Consider the following 20,556-nt stretch of genomic DNA (forward strand, 5'->3'; position numbering starts at 1 on the left):
ATATTTTTCTGGAACTCCCTAGCTTTCTCCATGATCCAGCGTATGTTGGCAATTTGATCTCTAGTTTCTCTGCCTCTTCAAAATCTTTATTTGAAGCATAACTTTAGTAGCATGTGAAATGAGTGCAATGGTGAGATAGTTTGAACATTCTTTGGCATTGCCTTTCTTTGGAATTGGAATGTAAAGTGAATTTTTCCAATCCTGTGGCCACTGTTGAGTTTTCCAAATTTGCTGGCAAATTGAGTGTAGCACTTTTACTGCATTGTTTTAAGATTTTGAATAGCCCAGCTAGAATACTGTCACTTCCACTAGCTTTCTTGTTGCTCAGATTTCCTAAGGCCCACTTGACTTCACATTCTAGGATGTCTGGCTCAAGGTCAGTGACCACCACTCCATCGTGGTTATCAGGGATGTCAAGCTCGTTCTTGTATAGTTCTTCTGTGTAATTTTGCCACCTCTTCTTAATCTCTTCTGTCTCTGTTAGGTCCCTGCTATTTTGGGACTTTATCATGCCCATCTTTGCATGAAACGTTCCCTTCACATCTCCAATTTTCTCTGATCCTCCCTATTCTATTGCTTTCTTCTATTTCTTTGCACTGTTCATTTAAGAAGGCATTCTTGTCTCTCCTAGCTATTCTCTGGAATCCTGCATTCAATTGGGTGTATCTTTCTCTTTCTCCCTTGCCTTTCGCTTCCGTTCTTTCCTCAGCTATTTGCAAAGCTTCCTCTCACAGCCATTTTGCTTTCTTGCCTGTCAGAGTGCTAATTAATCCCATTCTGCTTTTGGGTAATTGCACCTTGATTTAGAGAAGTGGATCGAGGCTTTTCCCTTGAAGCATACTTTAAGAAAATAAACCCGAAGATATATTTTCTAAGAAAAACTCATTTATTTGTTATAAAGAAAATAAAACATCTCACTAGTCTAATTAGTTACATCTTGGCAAAACTTTCCCGGCCGGACCTCTCTTGGCCGGAGAACAAAGAAAAGAGTTAGAAGAAAGTGACAGAATGTAGACATGTGCAGTATCAGTTACTGATAAAAACTTGGCAAGTTATGGTAAGTCTGAAAGTCCAAAAATAAAAGCTCATCTGGTAAATACAAAAATGCAGTGACATTGCCTTTCTTTTTCTTTGGAATGGTTTCAGTTGCTACCTCTTGTACAATGTTGTGAACCTCCATCCATAGTTCTTCAGGCACTCTGTCTATCAGATCTAATTCCTTAAATCTATTTGTCACCTCTATTGTATATTCATCAGGGATATGATTTAGTTCATACCTGAGTGGCCTAATGCTTTTCCCTACTTTCTTCAATTTAAGCCTAAATTTTGCAACGAGAAGCTCATGATCTGAGCCACAGTCATCTCCTGTTCCTGTTTTTACTGACTGTATAGAGCTTCTCCATCTTTGGCTGCAGAGCACATAGTCAATCTGATTTCTGTGTTGACTGTCTGGTGATGTCCATGTGTAAAGTCGTCTCTTGGATCGTTGGAAAAGAGTGTCTGATATGACCATCGTATTCTCTTGACAAAATTCTATCAGCCTGTGCCTGCTTCATTTTGTACTCCAAGGCCAAACTTGCCTGTTATTCTGGTTATCTTTTGGCTTCCTACTTTAGTATTCCAATCCCCCATGATGATAAAGACATCATTTTTTGGTGTTAATTCTATAACGTGCTGTAGGGCTTCATAGAACCAGTCAATTTCATCTTCTTCAGCACCAGTGGTTGGGGCATAGACTTGGACTACTGTGATATTGAATAGTTTGCCTTGGATTTGAACTGAGATCATTCTGTCATTTTGGGGATTGTATCCCAGTATTTCTTTTCCTACTCTTTTATTGACTATGAAGGCTACTCCATTTCTTCTGAGGGATTCTTGCCCGCAGTAGTATACCTGATGATCATCTGAATTAAATTCACCCATTCCTGTCCATTTTAGTTCTCTGATTCCTAAGATGTCGATGTTCAGTCTTGTCATCTCTTGTTTGACCACGTCCAGCTTGCCTTGATTCATGGATCTTACATTCCAGGTCCTGATGGAGAATAGATCTTTACAGCATCAGACTTTCCTTTCACCACCAGATACATCCACATCTGAGCGTCCTTTCGGCTTTGGCCCAGTCACTTCACTCTTTCTGGCACTATAGTACTAGCCCTCTGCTCTTCCCCAGTAACATATTGTTGGAAAGTAGAAGGACACAATCTAGAACAGGCCAATACATTCAAATACCTTGGGATGGTTTTCCATACGAAAAGTATTTGGAAGGCAAATCTAAACCACACCATGCAATCAGCCGTTAGGTCCTCAAATGCTATTAAATGCTTTTTTCACACAGGTGGAGGACAATTAGTCTTCGTAGTCTTAAAACTCTTTGAGGCTACAACACTGACACAAATTCTGTATGGGGCAAAAACAGTGTGTTTTTTTTTTTTAAGAAAGAGTTTAGAAACCATACAAACAAAATTCCTCAGATCCATTTTAGCTGCACCTAGCGGGACATCAAACGCCCAGTTGACAGTTGAAACAGGAATGCCTCAAATTAAAGTAAGGGCCTGGAAGATGACGATAATTTACTGGTTGAAAATTCAATTCTTCCCAGAGGATTTGACCCCTTTAGTCCTGATAGACAACTTTCCCTCTCCATGGAGACAGGTGATAGAATTGAGCAATGTTGGTGAACCTTTTCAGCACCAAGTGCCGAAACAGGAGCGTGCGCGCATGCCGGAAACATGAAGAGCAGCCGCCCGGCTCACATGTGCGTGCAGGGTGGCTGCTCTTCTGGTTTCTGGTGCACACATGCGCACCGGCCAGCTGGTCTTCGCACACGCATGCACGCCAGAAACCGGAGGACTGCATGCGTGCGCCTGAAACTGGATGAGCAGCCACCCAGCGCACCAGAACCCGGAAGAGCAATGGGCGACAGCTCACATGCCCAGAGAGATGGCTCTGCATGCCACTTTGGGCACATGTGCCATAGGTTTGCCATCATGGGAATAGAGCATAAACTGGCCTTCTATGGACCTTCTCCACTGTTGTTAATATCCCTAGGATCAAGACAAGCAAGTACGGTAGTTACCAATAGAATAAGAGACATGGAGTTCCAGCTAGAACTTAACAGGATATCTTTCCACAGCAGAAATCTGATTAAATGGGGTGTGTGGAAACCAGCAAGGTATCTGAAAGACATGACTTTTCCTAAAAGCAGAATAGCATTTTTTAGAGCCAGACCTAATATTTTCCCCTCAGCACTTCTTCAGGGCAGGTATGATAAAACCCCAATAGCTGAGCAAATGTGTACATGTGGCAATGGGGAAGTTGAAGATATTTCACGTGTCCTATTGTGCTGCAAGTTCTACAGGGACATCAGATCAACATATATCCTCCCTCTATTGGAGATATTTCTAGGGAAATCAGATAATTTCTAAATGCACCATCTCCTTCAGGATTCAAATCCAGCTACCATTCTTGAAGTAGTAAAATTTTGTGTTGCTGCAATGATAATAAGGAAAAAACACCTAAAGAATTAAAGATCCTTATTCATATTACTACTTTGCTTAGTTATTTTCCAATAATTTTAGAGAATATTTATTTTAATGTTTAATTTTTGTGGTGGTCTATGAACATAATACAGATTAACTCTGATTCTTCATCAAGCAAGTTTTGTTTCACATCTGTCATTCCTTCATTAACATTATTTAAACATTGTCTATCTATAGAAGCTATAACTGATATTGTAACTACTAATTTCTGGATACATTCTTCAAAGATGTCCTTTAATATTTATGATGTTTTGTGTCATTTTGTAAATCCAAATCCAAATCAAAGGAAGTTTTTTTAATCTATTTATTTTATTCAGAAAAAGTTAAAATACAAAACACCAAAAAAAATTTAAAGAAGCAAAGAAAATAAATAAAATAAAGGCATCTAAAAAGTGCAATAGAAATTAATACATATACACATAATGTCCCCCCTATTTGAATACTAATTTATATATTACAACAATATTAGTTTCCTATCCTTTACGAAACAGGCCCAAAGAATTTTAAACTATTAAACTACTAATTCTATTTGCAAGTTCTTAACCTGTAACCTATATATTATGTTAATTACAAAATAGTTCGCAAGAAGAACAATAATAATAAAAAGACAAGATTAAAATTTCAGAAAACCCTGTCAACAAGTTATCATTATTGTAATCAATTCAGAAAATGTACCACAGCTTCTTAACTATCCCAAATCATCCTAAGAATTAACACTGATTTTTCCTAGATCAAATATCCATGTTTGCTTCTTAATACCATCTCGGGCCCTTTGGTTTTTTTTTATTATAAATTGTTATTAAAAGTTTTAAAAAGAAGATAAAAGTTAACAAATATTAATACAGAATAAAGAAAACAAAGAAAAAGAAAAGTGCAATAAAAAGAATTTTTAAAAGTTTCCAATTTTTTTTGCAGCAAATTGAAGTATGATTACAAAATTATCTTTTAATTTAACAAAAGAAAAGCTCACTTTTTTCTAGTTATATTCTTTTCTGATCATCGAAATCATAAGTCATAAGTGCATTTCTTTCTACTCATTTAAAAAATCTGCAAGGGATTTCCAGTCAGCTATTAATATAGTTATTGTCTTTATCCATCTTTGCAAGTTTCATCACCTTTACCAACCATTCTTCTATTGTGGGTAGCGTTGGACCTTTCCATTTTTGATGATATAATAACCTCACTGCAGTTGTCATGTACAAAAACTAACCACTGTTGAAGATGATGTAATGAGCTCTCTACTCTTCCCCCCAAACACAGCATTTTCTTTAAGCCAGTTAAGTTACATTGATTACTAGGAGGCACCACATGATCACTTTGGTCCTCATTGAGACTCCTCAGATGTGAGTAAAAGTTAATATCTGGTTATTCATATCTGAGGAGCCCCAATAAAATTGGTCTCATCTTGTCTCCTGGTAGTCAATGTAATTAAAAATTCCACACAAGATATATGTGTAATAAAAATAATGAAACTTGGAGTCATGTAAAACTCAGGGTACTGGGGCAGGACATAATTTAACTTCTGAATTTTTCTGCTCTGAAAATTTAAGGAAAAGTGGAATGTATATACGATTCTGGTAGCTTTTTGATTAGGTATTAAAATTATTAAAGCAAGATGTTTGGAAAGGAGTCTTCTATGAAAGAGGATTAAAGCTTACTGGAAAAAAAGACAGTTGATTGAATAGATAGGCATATTCTGTAATGAAGACACAATAGAGAAAGAAAGGTCTGCCCACAGATGCCTGATATGGACTTAACTATACATTTAAAAAAACAACTAAAAGTGCATATCAGAGCAAATGAATGAACAATTTTTTAAAATGCTATGTCAAATAGCAAATAAGAGTTCAATTGTCCAGCAAAGCTTATGATACAGCTATAAAAATGCTCTTTAGATAAGCAAAGCTCAAAAGAATATTTCTGAAATTTAGACTGAGTTAGCAGATATAAAAAATCATAATAGCAGAGATAATTTAAGGGTTAAAGAAATTCCAGAGACTACAGAAATTACTGTTTATCTTGCTCTGGTCCAAAATTATTGTGAAAAGTTCAATATCATATAATATTGATATTGTATAGTAATATAAAAAGATCAGTATAATCGTTAGATTTATTCATGAGGAAGCCTAGGGGGTGTTTTAATTATTTATTATTTATTTATTTATAAAATTTGTATGCCGTCCTATCGCCAAGGACTCAGGGCGGCTCACACAACAATCAACCAACAACTATTAAAATCATCAAATATACACAAAAAATATAAAAAAGTTTTTTTTTAATTTTTTTTTAAAAAATTAAAATATACTACCCCATCAGTCCAGGCTGGGGGACATAAATAGCCAGGTTTTCAATTCACAGTGGAAGGTGCGAAGGTCAGGGGCCAACCGGAGCCCCAAGGGAAGTTGATTCCAAAGGGTGGGGGCGCTCACAGAGAAAGCTCTACTCCTGGGGGTCGCCAGCCAACATTGTCTAGCCGACGACACCCTGACTAGGCCCTCTCTGTGAGAGCGCACCTGGCGATGGGAAGTTGACGCTGGTTGCAGGTGGTCCGACAAATAGCCTGGGCCTAAGCCATGAAGGGCTTTATAGGTTAACACCAACACCTTGAATCTCACCCGGAGGGCAACCGGCAACCAATGCAAGCCGCACAGGAGAGGTGTAATATGGGAGTATCGGGACCCTCCCGCAACAACCCGCGCGGCCACATTCTGTACCAGCTGAAGCCTCCGGGTAGTCTTCAAGGGCAGCCCCAGGTAGAGAGCATTGCAGTAGTCGATCTGGGAGGTGACTAGTGCATGAGTGACTGTATGTAGGGCATCTCGGTCCAAGTATGGGCGCAACTGGCACACCAGGCAAACCTGGGCAAACGCCCCCCTGGTCACAGCCATGATATGACCCTCCAAACTCAGCTGTGAGTCCAGGAGGACGCCCAAGTTGCACGCCACACCTTGCCCCCAATAGACAGCATTGAACTTCTTGCTCGGGACGAAATGCCGGTATCGACAGCCACTCGGTCTTGGCCAGGTTGAGTCGAAGCCTGTTACTCCCCATCCAGATCCGTACCGCTCCCAGGCACTGGGACATAACGTCGAGGGCATCACTCAGCTGGTTCGGGATGGATATAAAAAGCTGGGTATCATCAGCGTACTGATGATACCCCACCCCAAAACCACGGATGAGCTCTCCCAGCGGCTTCATGTAAATGTTGAACAGAAGGGGCGAGAGGACCGACCCCTGGGGCACCCCGCAAATGAGGGGCCTTATGGCCGACCTCTGCCTCCCTGCCAACACCGCTTGCGTACAACCCGAGAGGTAGGAGGCGAACCACCATAAAACGGTGCCTCCCACTCCCAACCCCTCGAGGCGTCGCAGCAAGATACCATAGTCGATGGTATCAAAAGCCGCTGAGAGATCTAATAGGACCAGGACCGAGGAATGACCCCTGTCCCGAGCCCTCCAGAGAGCATCCACCAGCGTGACCAATGCCGTCTCCATGCTGTAACCGGACCTGTAACAATTATATTTGTTAAGTCCCATTTTTTGGCCAAAAGCCAGCTATTTTAACAAAAAAGATAAAATTATAGAAAAATGTGAGGTTGTGAAGATCAAATAGGATGGTGGGAGTATTTTTCCAAGTTATTGGCATGCTATGCTGTAACAAAAGAAAATAATTTAAATCATTTACAGAAAACCTTATGTAGAACAAGATTTGTTATCAGTGGGAATTTCCATTTAAACTAATTATTTTAATGCCACAAGGAAGAAAATTTATTTCAGCTAAATGAAAAGCAGCTTGTTGGCAAAATTCATTCCCAGTGTAAAAGAAACAATTGTCTTTCTGTCCTTGGAATTTGGGAAAGTTGGCTCAAGTATAAGCTGAAGATAAGAATGCTATACCAAGCTGCAAAGCAAACGAAATTACACTGAATATTTTATTGCTTTTTGATTCTCCATATTTTGAAGAAGAAAGAAGAACAAAGTAAATATATATATTAAATTATGGGAATAAAAATGTCTGTCTTCTAAAATAATACCCTGTTTCCCCCAAAATAAGACATCCCCTGATAATAAGCCCAATCGGATTTTAGAGCACATGGTAATAAGGCCAACCGCTTATTTCAGAGTTCAAAAAAATATAAGACAGGGTCTTATTTTCAGGGAAACATGGTACTTTATTTTCTTTGTGATTACATACTTTCCATATGAATTTTAAGCAATTCTGTAAGGGCTTGAAATAGCTAAACAAAACTAGAAAGATGAAATACTGCATAAATGTTGAATGAATAGTTTATTGATTGAATGGATTGAATTGAATTTGTTATCTTCTGCAGTCAAAAGACTTTACATCTTAGAGCTATCATCTTATATAAAATACCCAAAACAAATTTCAAATTTTATTAATAAAATAAATAGGCAACAGCAATCGCCTCAAATACTTTTCTAAATAACTCCATTATGAGCAATTTATAATGCTAATACAATGGGGGTCTGATCATATCGCAAAAAGGTGCTATTGCACAGAGCGGGTGCAGCAATAGATAAGCAGTCCCTGTAAACATTTTTTTTTAATTATGAAAATGAGATCATTTAACATTTTTAATGGATATCTGTGTCAGATGAATCAAGACTGCTTGAAGAAAATACTTTTTGGAGATATAGAAGAGCCAAAGTATGGAGGCAGTGGTGGGATTCAAATAATTTAACAACCAGTTCTCTGCCCTAATGATTTATTCTAACAACCAGTTCACCAAACTGTTCAGAAAGTTAACAACCGGTTCTCCCGAAGTGGTGCGAACTGGCTGAATCCCACCACTGTATGGAGGGTTTTAAAAGTCAATGTTTCAAAGTTCTGATTATATTTTGAAGGCAAAAGAAAGCCGTTATAGGTTGTCCTTGACTTACAGAAGTTTGTTTAGTGACTGTTTGAAGTTACAACACCACTGAAAAAAGTGACTTAATGACCATTTTTCACACTTATGATCATTGCAGCATCGCCATGGTCACGTGATCAAAATCCAGATGTTTGGCAACTGGTTCCCAGCATCACATGGTCACCTTTTGCGACCTTCTGATGAGCAAAGTCAATAGGGAAACTAGATTCACTTAACAACTCTGTTACTAACTTAACTCCTGCAATGATTCATTTAACTGTGGCAAGAAAGATCATAAAATTCACTTAACAATTTTACATGCACTGTCTTACTTAGCAACAGAAATTTTGGGCTCAATTGTGGCCGTAAGTCAAGGACTATCTGTACTGGCCTAGAGCCCAGATAGAATGTGCTCATCTAAGTATGTGCCCAATACAATCCAGAATAGGATGCTTTTCTTTGAGACCAGATAATCTATTCATCTAATTAAGTGGAATATGAAAATATTATTACCCATTTATAATACAGACCTGTACTTTATTGTTTATCAAATGAAATATTAATCTTTATACTTTTCACTTGAATTAAGGCTACAGAATGGCTGGGGTTTTTTTATTAAAATTTATAAATATTTTCCTTTATTTTCCAAGGTGGAGTTGGTATCAATCTTACAGCAGCAGATACAGTTATTTTTGTTGACAGTGATTTTAATCCACAAAATGATGTGCAAGCAGCAGCCAGAGCCCATAGGATTGGCCAGAAGAAGTGAGGAAAAATGGGTGGCTTCTGCATGTAAATGTGTGGGTGGTTTTTTTTTGTTTTTTTTTCATAAGGGCACATTTTATAAATCCTGCTACATTGTTGCAGTCCCTCCCCAGACCACTAAAAAGCACATTTACAGCTAAGGTATGTCTTCGATTCAGAGTATAGCACTAGTTAATGTACTCGAGTTACAGTGGCAATTGGGACTAGGATTGCTGTTGCTAAGCAATGGAGTCATAAAGTGCAACATCACATGGCCACATTACTTAGCAATGGCAATCCAGGCAGTCCCTGTTGTTGTTAACTCTAAGACATGTGGGTCGTCGTTAAGCAGGAAGTGAAGGTAGTCCCAAGTAAGAAGCATGGGGGTACTGCAAGGGGGGCACCACACTGGCTGGGCATGAGTTGAGGAATGGTGCTGCACCGCAGCACAAGCTCAGACAAGTCAGGAAAAAAGCATAGAGTGCACATGTACAAGAGCAGGGAGGCTGGGAACAGAGGATGCTGGTGTGTATGAGCACAGAGAGGCCCAGAGACTGAGACCACTGGTGAGTTGAAGCGAGTAAAGGGAGAAGGAGAGCACTGGTGGGTGCAAAGGAAGATTGGGGAGACATACCTGAGCAACTTGTGACCTTTCCTGCTGGCTTCCCCATTTACTTTAGGCAGATGGCAGAGAAGGTTGGCAGTGATGATCACATTGCTACAACCAGTCATAAGTGCCAACTGGTTGCCAAGCATCTGAATTTTGTTTATGTGACTGTGAGGGCACCTCACAAGACTGTAGGCTTGAAAGTGATATCCAGAAACTATTATGAACACTCTGTCTAGTAACACTCATTGAAGCACATTAAGAAACAGTGTAACATTAGTATTTCGTTTAAGTATTCCATACAGTGCTCTCTGGTTATCAGCAATATGACCATGTGCCACAAACTGTTTAGGAGACTTCACTAATTCTCTTTATAAAAATCTTTGCTCCAAAAATGGACTTATCAAGAAAACTGGGGAGAAATCTATGACAGAGAAAATTATTGTAATAAGCTTCAAAGTTTTAAATGTTTGCAAGGATATGTGTCCAACAAGATTACTGTTTTCAGTCATTTTACCTTTGTAAATTATCATTTTGAATCTTTTGAAAAATATTTTATGAATGTTTTTATAAATGGTCTCAGTTGGCCTTAAACTCATGGAGGAAATAAGAAGAAAATGCAGTAGCACTAATGCCTGAAGAAAAGAATGCAGGCAACAGCCATATTTGAGCTACAATTTTTGTAGTCCTATCTCAGTGGTATATTGGATGGAATTAGTTAAAATTCGAAAACATTCAAAAAAGTATCAACTGTGTTAGAGTGGAGATTCTCAGTCATCCAGATGGTTGTCCCAAAGGTGCTTTTTTCAAGAGGCAACTGACTTTCTGGTTTTTCTTTGAAGACATTTTGCTTCTCATCCAAGAAACTTATTCAGCTCTGACTGGATGACGGGGAATGGAAGGATTTATATTCCTTGCAGACACCTGGTGATTTGCATTCTTGTAGTGAGTCATTGAGGCCACCTGGAGGTTTATCTATGTCATCAGGGTCACCTGAGTAGTGCAAATGGGTATGGAGCCACCTTGGAACTGTTGAAAGGACTGTGTTGTACGCTGAAATTAGATGATGTCGTATCCCTCCCCCTTTGTTAAGAGAAGACTGTTCAATTTTGACACAGATGGCCTCTTTGACCCTCTTTCAAACCAGCGGTCCTCTCTGTCCAAAATGTGGACTTTTCTATCTTCAAAAGAGTGGCCTTTGTCTTTGAAATGCAGATATAATATTGTCGATGACATTGTCCTTCAGTAGGTGTTGCAAGAAATCAATGACCTTTTTCTTGTAACTGCTGTCTCATATATAGCAGTGTCCTGCAGAAGAACCTTCTCCTTGGCCTTGTAGCCATCTGTGTTCAGGATGACTGTGCGTCTTTCTTTATCAGCTGGCAGGATGGTGATATTTGGGTCTCTTCCCAAAGATGTCACTGCTCTCCTTTCTTGAATTGTGAGGTTGGAAGGGGGTGTTTTGGCACTGGCAAGGGCTGCAGATACCTTCACTTTTAATTGTTCTGCCTCTGGTTCTGCCAGTTTATTGTTCCTGATGGCTGATTCTGTGTCTGTGAGGAAAACATAGGAGAATAAACACATCAGGACAAGATTCAAAAATCCATCTACATTTAAAAGACAAAGGCCACTCTTTTGAAGATAAACCCATAGGTGGCCTCAACAACTCGCAAAATAATGCAAATTACCAGCTGTCTGCAAGGAGTATAAATCCTTCCATTCTCCACCATCCAGTCAAAGTTGAAGAAGCTTCTTGGATGAGAAGCAAAATGTCTTCAAAGAAAAATAAAGTCCAGTTGCCTCTTGAAAAAAGCACCTTTGGAAACTGTATTTTACAATTTACATAAATACATAGTTTGTCCTCTTACTGTCCAAAATGCTTCAATGTAACTGACGTTGGAGTGCAAAAATAACTGGAGGGCCACAGAGTCCCATCTCTGTTTTGGAAACCTGTTGCCTCCATTATTGTGGAAGCAAAACTAAAAATCCTGAAGCAATGAGACTTGAGAGATATTTGCCATAACCTGCTGCAATACACGATTACAAATTATTATATTAATATAAATCTTATTGTACTTTTTTAAAGACCAGTGAAAATCATCCGCTTGATTGGGAGAGACACTGTAGAAGAAATTATCTACCGACGAGCAATATCAAAACTCCAATTAACTAATACTGTTATTGAAGGGGGGCAGTTTGCACTTGGAGCACACAAAACTCGGGATATATCAGATGTTCAGGTAAGAGATGCCAAAAAGCACCTTCACAAATTTCAGAGAACAGCAGAGGAAATACAGATGGGTAATCCTAGAGATTAAATGGTGTTTCTGAGATTTCCAGGGTTACCGTCACGCTGGTGTGGTGCAGGGAATCGGAGGCTCCGCTTCTCTTGTCCGATTTTTCACGTTTAGAAGCCAGTAATGGCAAAGCTGAACCTTGGAGAGGACAGCGATTGAAAGGGGATAGGTCAGAGGTGGTGAGGAGAAAGGCGATCTCCCACCACGGAGGGTGGAACCCCCCAAATCCAGCGTGAAAGAGACCAGCTGTCAGAGCCAGGTCCAGAGACGTGACAGCCCGAATGTATAATGAGGAAGCAAAACAGTGAGAAGCAACAAGAAGCATTGGCGAAAGGAGTTTTATAAGTGGTGAAATATCCAAACTATCTCAGTGAAATTGTGGAGGTTGCAGACAAGGAATAAAGTGAGTCTCCAAAGAGCAAAAAGCAGTGCCTTAGTGGTAGGAACAGAAGGAAGACAAATAGAGAGTGAAAGTGCTTTTACGAGCGGTGGTGAGAGGGATTGAATTGTTGAGAAAATCAAATAGAAAGTTGTAACTGAGACTGAGAAAGTGTTAAAGGTGTGCGGAGGTGGTGAACGGATCAGAGAAAGAAGAAAATAATTACTTTTGGAGATAGAGATGGAGGAAGTGCAGCAAAGGGACAGTGACTGGGCAAATCAGAGGAAGCTGCCATTTTCAAGCTTGGAGAACGGGATATAGGAGGGGGGGAAGGAACTGAGACTGAGAAAGAAAGAATATTGGTACTTTGGAGGAAGATTTATGGACTGGAGACATCAAACAAATCATGCATATGGATTGGTAATGGATTTTTAACCTACCCCTGTGAGATCTATATGAAACTTCAGATTTAATACTTAATATAATCTTGGAACTTGATATTTAAGATTTAATATAAATAATACTAAGCATAGTTATACATTCGGTTACCTTTTTGTGGTTTCCCTTTCTTTTTTATTACTTATTGGTCTCATCTTTTTTCTTTATAGCTATTGTTAAATAATTTAAATACTCTAATAATAGGAAATACATCTATTTTTCTCTTACTATTATAGATTTGAAAATAATTGTGGACTGAGATTACTGATTAAGTAAATATTGAATATAAATAGTAAATACAGAATGGTGCTTTATATAATTGATTGGATGTAGAAAATAGATTGATACAATTAGTTGGATTAAAGTGATAAATTATGTTGTAATTGTATTTGTATTTAATAAGCTTAAGAAGAAAGACTAGAGATAGAAAGAGATATAGACATAGACTGGAATAGTAAATTAGATATATAAAGTGTTTTGGAATAGTCTCCTTCAAAAAATTAAAATACAACTGCTGTCAAAAAAACAGTAAAAAAGATAATTTCCATGACGGCCTCACCTGCAGGTCAGAAATTAATAACAGATATGCCAACCACTGAAAAATTAGGATCAGCATCAACTGTACGAAACATGCAAACCTCACTGAACATGATTCAAGAGGTCATGATGAAAATGCAGGAATCTATTAATAATAATCATGAAAAAATGAAAGGGGAAATGTGCGAGGTGAAGGGAGACATAAAGAAATTAGATGACAGAATGGAAAAGATTCAGGAATCAATAGCAGATAATGAACAAAAAATAAAAGTAGTAGAGGCAAGAGCAGAAAGAACTGAAAAGAAATTGGAAGCTGTGGAGAGATTGATAGCGGCGAATAAGGAGTTGGAAGAGACAGTAATACATCTTGAGTTAAAGAGATCCTCCCACTAACTAAGATTTCAAAACATAGTAGAGAATAAAGAGGAGGATCTCTATAAACTCATGGTGGAATTGCTAGCAGAGCCTCTGAATATGGATAAACAGGAACTACGGAACAGTATTAACAAAGTATATCGAGTATACACAACTTACGCGAAACGACACAGACTACCACGTGAAATTCATGTTAGGTTCACAAAGAAATCAGTATATGATGAAATTTACAGAAAGACAAGAGAAGACCAATTGACTTATAAAGGAAAAGAAATTATAATACTTAAACAATTACCAAAAAGAATCTGTGATCAACGTAGGAATTATCAATTTATCTCTTCTAAACTGATTAAACATAGAATAATGTTCTGCTGGTTAATACCAGAAGGTATGCTGATAATCTCGGAAGATAAAAAAATAAGAGTGGATACGGTAGAAAAGGCCCAGGAATTTTTTGAGCAATGTTTTGGGGAAAAATTAGACAGTAGAGAGGAGTTAGAAACAAAGAGTCAAGAAGAACAACAGATAGAAGAAAATGAACCAGCCCGAGAATCAAGAGAGCAGTTAGATATGGAAAGTCAAGACAGAGAAGAGGTAAGAACAAGACAGCAAAGAGAAGTAAAACTAAAAAAGGAAACAAGAAGGACAAATAAGAAATTTAATGGAGGAGGAGATGAATTTAATATCAATTAACATAAGTGGATTGAATGCACCGATAAAATGAAGACAAATAATTACTAAACTTCAAAAACTGAATATGGAAATAGTATGCTTACAAGAAGTGCATATCCCAAAAGGAAAGAGTGGCTATATAGAAATCCCCAAATTAGGAAAATTATTTGTAGCATTGGCAGAATCTAAGAAAAGAGGGATAGCAGTTTATATAAATTATAAACCCCAAACAAATTTATGCAGATAATGAGGGAAGCACACTAATGATTGAAGTTTCAATAAAACAAAAAAGAATATTAATTCTAGTTATTTATGCACCTAATACACATCAGAGAAAGTACTATAATAAATTACATAAAAAATTAATAGAATCAGAGGCGGATAACCTGTGCATATTAAGTGACTTCAATGCAGTGGTAGATCCCAAAAAAGATTATAAAACCGGAAAAAATAAAAACCATGAAAGGAAAATATTACCAACTACGTTCTTTGAATTGGCCCAGGAATTTAACTTAAAAGATACATGGAGAGAAATTAATCCCCCCAAAAAGCAATATACTTTCTTCTCTAACCCCCAAAATTCATGGTCTAGAATAGACATGGCGTGGATGGACCTAGAAACAAGGAAAGACATTGCAGAAATAGAAATTGCAACTAATACCTGGGCAGACCACAACCCAGATGGAAAGGAGAAGTCAGGAGGAAAGGAAGATGGACCATGAACCAAAGGATAGTGAAAGAAAAGAATTTTATTCAACATATAGAAAAAGAATTAGGCCCTTTTCTAAAAGAAAATTGGAATGAACAAACTACCATGCAAAATTTATGGGATACAATGAAAGCCTATGTAAGAGGTCTATTGATAGCATATATAATAAGGAAAAACAGAATTAAAAAGAAATATTTTACAGAACTCCAAGGAAAAGTGGCAAAATTAGAATCTAAATCACAGAAAGAACCCCAAAATCAAGAAATCAAAGTAGAAAAAGAATTAATTAAACATAAATTACAACTAATAACCCAAGCAGAAGGAAAAATTAGAGCAGTTAAACAAAATTATTTTGAAAATGCCAATAAGCCTGGAAGATGGTTGGCCCATAAATTAAAGAAAAGGAGAAGAAATTAATAAAACAATTAGAGAATGAGGACGGGATGATGTACTTCCAGAAAGAAAAAAAGAAAAGCATAGCAGTAAATTATTTCCAAACATTATACAGTCAAGAAAAAATTGAAGGGAAAGATATTCAAAGCTCCAAAAAGGCTCCAAAAAAGGATTCTTCAAAGAAGTATTAAATGAGAAAATAACGAAACTGGAGTTACAAAGAGCAATTCAAAAGCAAAAAAATAATAAAGACTCCAGGCCCGGATGGAATCCCTGCTGAATTTTATAAAAAATTTCAAGAACCATTAGAACAATTGTTATTAGAAACATATAATGAAGTACTGGAAAAGGCCAAGATACCAGAATCCTGGACGGAAGCTCTCATCCCCAAAAACAATAACGAACAACAGAATATTTAGAATTATAGGCCGATCTCTTTGCTAAATGCTGACTATAAAATATTTATGGCTATAATAGCAGATAGAATCAAGATTATATTAAACAAAATTATACATTCGGATCAAAATGGATTCCTACCCAACAGACATATAAAAAATAACATACGAATTATCATCAATGCTTTAGAATTCTATGAAGCTCACCCTGGAAAACAGGTAACTGTGATATTTTTGGATGCACAAAAAGCTTTTGACAACTTAAATTGGGACTTTATGATAAACCAATTAATAATGAATTTTGGAGAAAAAATTACAGAAATGATTAGAGCCATATTCACTACACAGAGGGCAAGAATAATAATAAATGGGGAGCAAACAGAAAGCTTTGAGATAGCTTAAGGAGTAAGACAAGGTTGCCCCCTATCACATCTGTTATTCATTCTGTCTGTGGAGACATTAATGTCACAAATTAGAGATAATTCAGAAATAAATGGATTAAAAATTAAATCACAAGAATATAAGGTCCAAGCATTCGCAGACGGTTTGGTATTGGACCTAGTTTATTACAAGATATAAACCAATTTGGCATGGTAGCAGGATTTAAAATGAATAAAGACAAAACCAAAAAATTGGATAAGAATTTAACCAACAGACAGAGAGAAGAACTAGAGGAGAAGCTGGGAATTTCTAGAACAAAGAAAATTAAATATTTAGGAATTTGGAAAAAATGTACCACAATAAAGAGGGATAATTATGATACACTTTTATTACAAATACAAAAAGATTTGGACAATTGGACTAAATTACCAATATCATTAATTGGCAGAATTTCGACAAGCAAAATGAACATATTACCCAAGTTACTTTATCTATTTCAAATGGTACCAATAAAATTAAGGAAAAAATTCTTTGAACAATTAAATAAAATGACATCAAAATTTATATGGTCAAGGAAAAAAACGCGTATCAAATTCAAATTACTGCAAGATAGCAGGAAAAAAGGAGGTTTCGATTTACCAGAATGGGAACTTTATTACCAAGCGGCATCCCTAACATGGCTTAAAGATTGGGTACAACTTAAAAATAAATGAATACTAATGATAGAAGGCCATGACCTCCAACTTGGTTGGCATGGCTTTCTCTGGGTTGGGAACAATAAATCACATACCTACTTTCAAAGACACATGTTAAGAGATGCCCTACTGAAAGTTTGGGAAAAGATTAAAAAGAATCACTATATGAAGGTCCCAATTTGGTTGTCTACAATGGAAGCAATGATACATTCAAATATCACAGATTTAGACAAAATGGTGAGATATATAGAATTATTAGACAAAAAAGGAGAACTAAAATCAGTATAAAACCTGAAAAAACAAGGATTAAATCTGGAATGGTAGCCATATTTACAAATCAAAACTAGATTTAAAAAAGATACGGAACAATTTGGCATAGACAGGGAACAACTGGAACTAGATAAAATATTATTAGGATTGGGGAGAAAAATGATTACAAATATTTATAATTACCTATTAAAATACAAATTGGAAGAAAGAACAGTGAAAGAAACGATAAGTTGGGCTAGGAATTTTGGACACACTATAGAATTGAAAAAATGGGAAAAATTGGGGGGGGAATTATAAATTGACTATAGCACTAACATATAAAGAAAACATCCATAAAATGTTTTATAGATGGCATTTAGACCAGCGAGATTGGCAAAAATGCACCCCAACCTATCAACTAAATGTTGGAGATGTGGCCATAAATTAGGAACATTCCAATTAGTTAGTAACGTGGTGCATGTGCCCCAGTGTTAAAAAAATTTGGTATAAAATCAGAAGGTGGTTACAAGAGATTACACTCCAAAAGATTGATTTCAAACCAGAGTTGTTTCTTCTAGGAATGATTGATAAGAAAATGGAGAAAAGTCTGTACTACATAACATTACATATATTAATGGCAGCCAGAATTGCTCTGGCGCAAATGTGGAAACAGATTAATACACCACCTGAAGAAATAGTAATTAAAAAGATCCTCGAATGTGCTGAAATGGATAAAATGACAATGGAGATTAAAGAAAGAGATGATTCGGACTACTGTAAAGTATGGAACAGATTCTATATGTGGCTAGAAAATAGAAATCAAAACAAGAAATAAGAATGTAAATTGAAATTTGATTAATTGGAATCTAAGAGTATTGAATACTGGTAAGGATAAGAAACTGACTATGTTAATAAACAGGATGTAAGTATATATATATATACTTACAGGATGTAAGTATATATAAACAATTTTGCTTATAAGAATGCTCAATATGGTTACACAAGAATAAGAGAATAATTAGGAAGATTGAATTTTAAAGTAAAGATAATTGTCGATGCAGAAAGTTGTAAAATATTATATAATGTTATTTATGATTTGGTGTATATGTATGTTTTCTTTTTTTTTCTTTTTTTTCTTTTTCTATTATGTTTTTGGTTTTAAAAATGTAAAATATTCAATTAAATATTAAAAAAATATTCTATTTTTTTTAAAAAAATAAAAATAAATGGTGTTTCTGTATTTTTTTTTTTTAATTCTATAAAGTATCAAAATTCTGTGCATGAAGTATACAACATTTGGTTATCTTTGGTACGCATCACAAACTCTCTTATTTCTAAATCTAATAGTGATTTAAAGTTGCTTAATTTCCTGTAAAGGTTCTTTTTTCTAATTCCTGTGCAAAATGTGCCTATATAGAATAATTATTCATCATATTCTAAGCTTGATCTTTGATAAGAAATTGTCTCTATAACCTTCCATTTCTTAATCTAAAATTGCCATTCTTGATTATCATTTTCTCTGCATCACAAGCAAGTGAATTTTCCATCCTGTTGGCAGAATCCTTATTTAATTTGCTATAGGGACAAATCATCTTCATCCTGACATGTCCTTTCTTCCTAAGTGTTTTTACCAGCATATTTATATTTATATTCCAGTATGTTGTTAAATAAATGTGATGTCCCACAGTATATTACAGTATAGTAATATAATAAGGAATGCTTTGATTTACTCTATAACAGTGTTTCTTAAACTTTTTTTCTCTCAGGACCCCTTTCTACTTTTATGGAATTATAGAGGACTGCAAAATAGATTTTGTATGGGTTATATTTATTAATATTTACCATATTAAAAATTAAAATTGATGTACTGCTGCCACTACCATTTCTCAAAATTGTTTGAAAGGGTCTTAATGTATTATTTGTCAACATAAACTGGCAAATAATTTCATGAACTACTGAGGGGATCTTAGGAGATCCCTAGGGGTCCTCAGGCCACACTTTAAGAAACACTGGTCTAGATCAACTTTCTAAAAAAAATAGGGAAATAAGAGTAAGATCTTTTAAATGCCACTATATTTTCTTTTTTAAAAAAAGCTAAATGAAAACCTGAAGTATGGTTTGGACAAATTGTCATCAGAAGGGAGTACTGTCTGTGATATAGACTTGAAAACTATTCTTGGAGAGACAAAGGGAGGAATATGGTCAATGGATCCAGTGCAATCAATCACAGAAATAAATGAAGAAGATACTTTGGAAAGTAAGTTGATGAATCTAACATAAAATACAATAGAAATCAGACTCCTCACTTGACATTCAAATTTATTTTTGAACATTAACATTACTTATGTATAAGCTGTCCATATTTTTGTATTCTCTTTGCCAAAGTTTCTTTTGAACATGCACATTATGCTAAACCATAGTTGGTATTATGTAATAATAATAATAATAATAATAATAATAATAATAATAATAATAATAATAATAATAATAATTTTATTTCTATACCGCCCTTCTCCCGAAGGACTCAGGGTGGTGTACAGCCAATTTAAAAACACAAGACACAACAATGATTAAAAATTAAAATTATTAAATAGATTTGGCCAGTTTAAAACCCCAATTTAAAATTATTATGTTGATAGCCCGGCCTGGCGGAACAACAGGGTCTTCAGTGCGCAGCGAAACACCCGGAGGTCGGAGATCTTACATATTTCCGGGGGCAGTTCATTCCACAGGGCTGGGGCTCCCACAGAGAAGGCCCTCCCCCTGGGTGTCGCCAGCCGACATAACTTGGCTGATGGTACCCTGAGGAGACCCTCTCTGTGGGAGCGGACTGGTCGGTGGGAGGCTATTGGTGGCAGAAGACGGTCTCGAAGTTATGCCATGGAGCGCTTTAAAGGTGGTAACCAGCACCTTGAATCGCACCCGGAAGACGACTGGGAGCCAGTGCAGCTCGCGCAGGAGGGGTGTCACGCGGGCACAACGAGTTGTGCCCATAACCATCCGCGCGGCTGCATTCTGGACCAGTTGGAGCCTCCGAGTGCTCTTCAAGGGGAGCCCCATGTAGAGAGCATTACAATAGCCCAGCCGGGAGGTGACAAGGGCATGAGTGACCGTGTGCAAGGCGTCCCAGTCCAGAAAGGGCTGCAACTGGCAGATCAGACGAACCTGATAAAAGGCCCCCCTGGCCCCGGCTGTCATATGCTCTTCTAAAGACAGCCGTGCGTCCAGGAGGACACCCAGATTGCGAGCCCTCTCTGTGGGGGGTAAAGATTCAC

General features: G+C 36.9%; 1 protein-coding gene across 1 annotated transcript in view; it reads left to right on the forward strand.

The window, feature by feature from the left end:
• Positions 1 to 20,556, forward strand: part of CHD1L (chromodomain helicase DNA binding protein 1 like) — a 91,893-nt gene that overhangs the window by 37,367 nt on the left and 33,970 nt on the right. The window contains exons 13-15 of the mRNA XM_070938354.1: positions 9,061 to 9,175; positions 11,848 to 12,001; positions 19,376 to 19,538. Coding sequence (XP_070794455.1) covers positions 9,061 to 9,175; positions 11,848 to 12,001; positions 19,376 to 19,538 — 432 coding nt within the window. The remainder of the gene's footprint in view (positions 1 to 9,060; positions 9,176 to 11,847; positions 12,002 to 19,375; positions 19,539 to 20,556) is intronic.

The sequence above is a fragment of the Pituophis catenifer genome, unplaced genomic scaffold (assembly GCF_029215685.1).
Source record: "Pituophis catenifer annectens isolate HBS135680 unplaced genomic scaffold, rPitCat1.0.hap2 SCAF_2, whole genome shotgun sequence".
NCBI classification, from domain to species: domain Eukaryota; kingdom Metazoa; phylum Chordata; class Lepidosauria; order Squamata; family Colubridae; genus Pituophis; species Pituophis catenifer.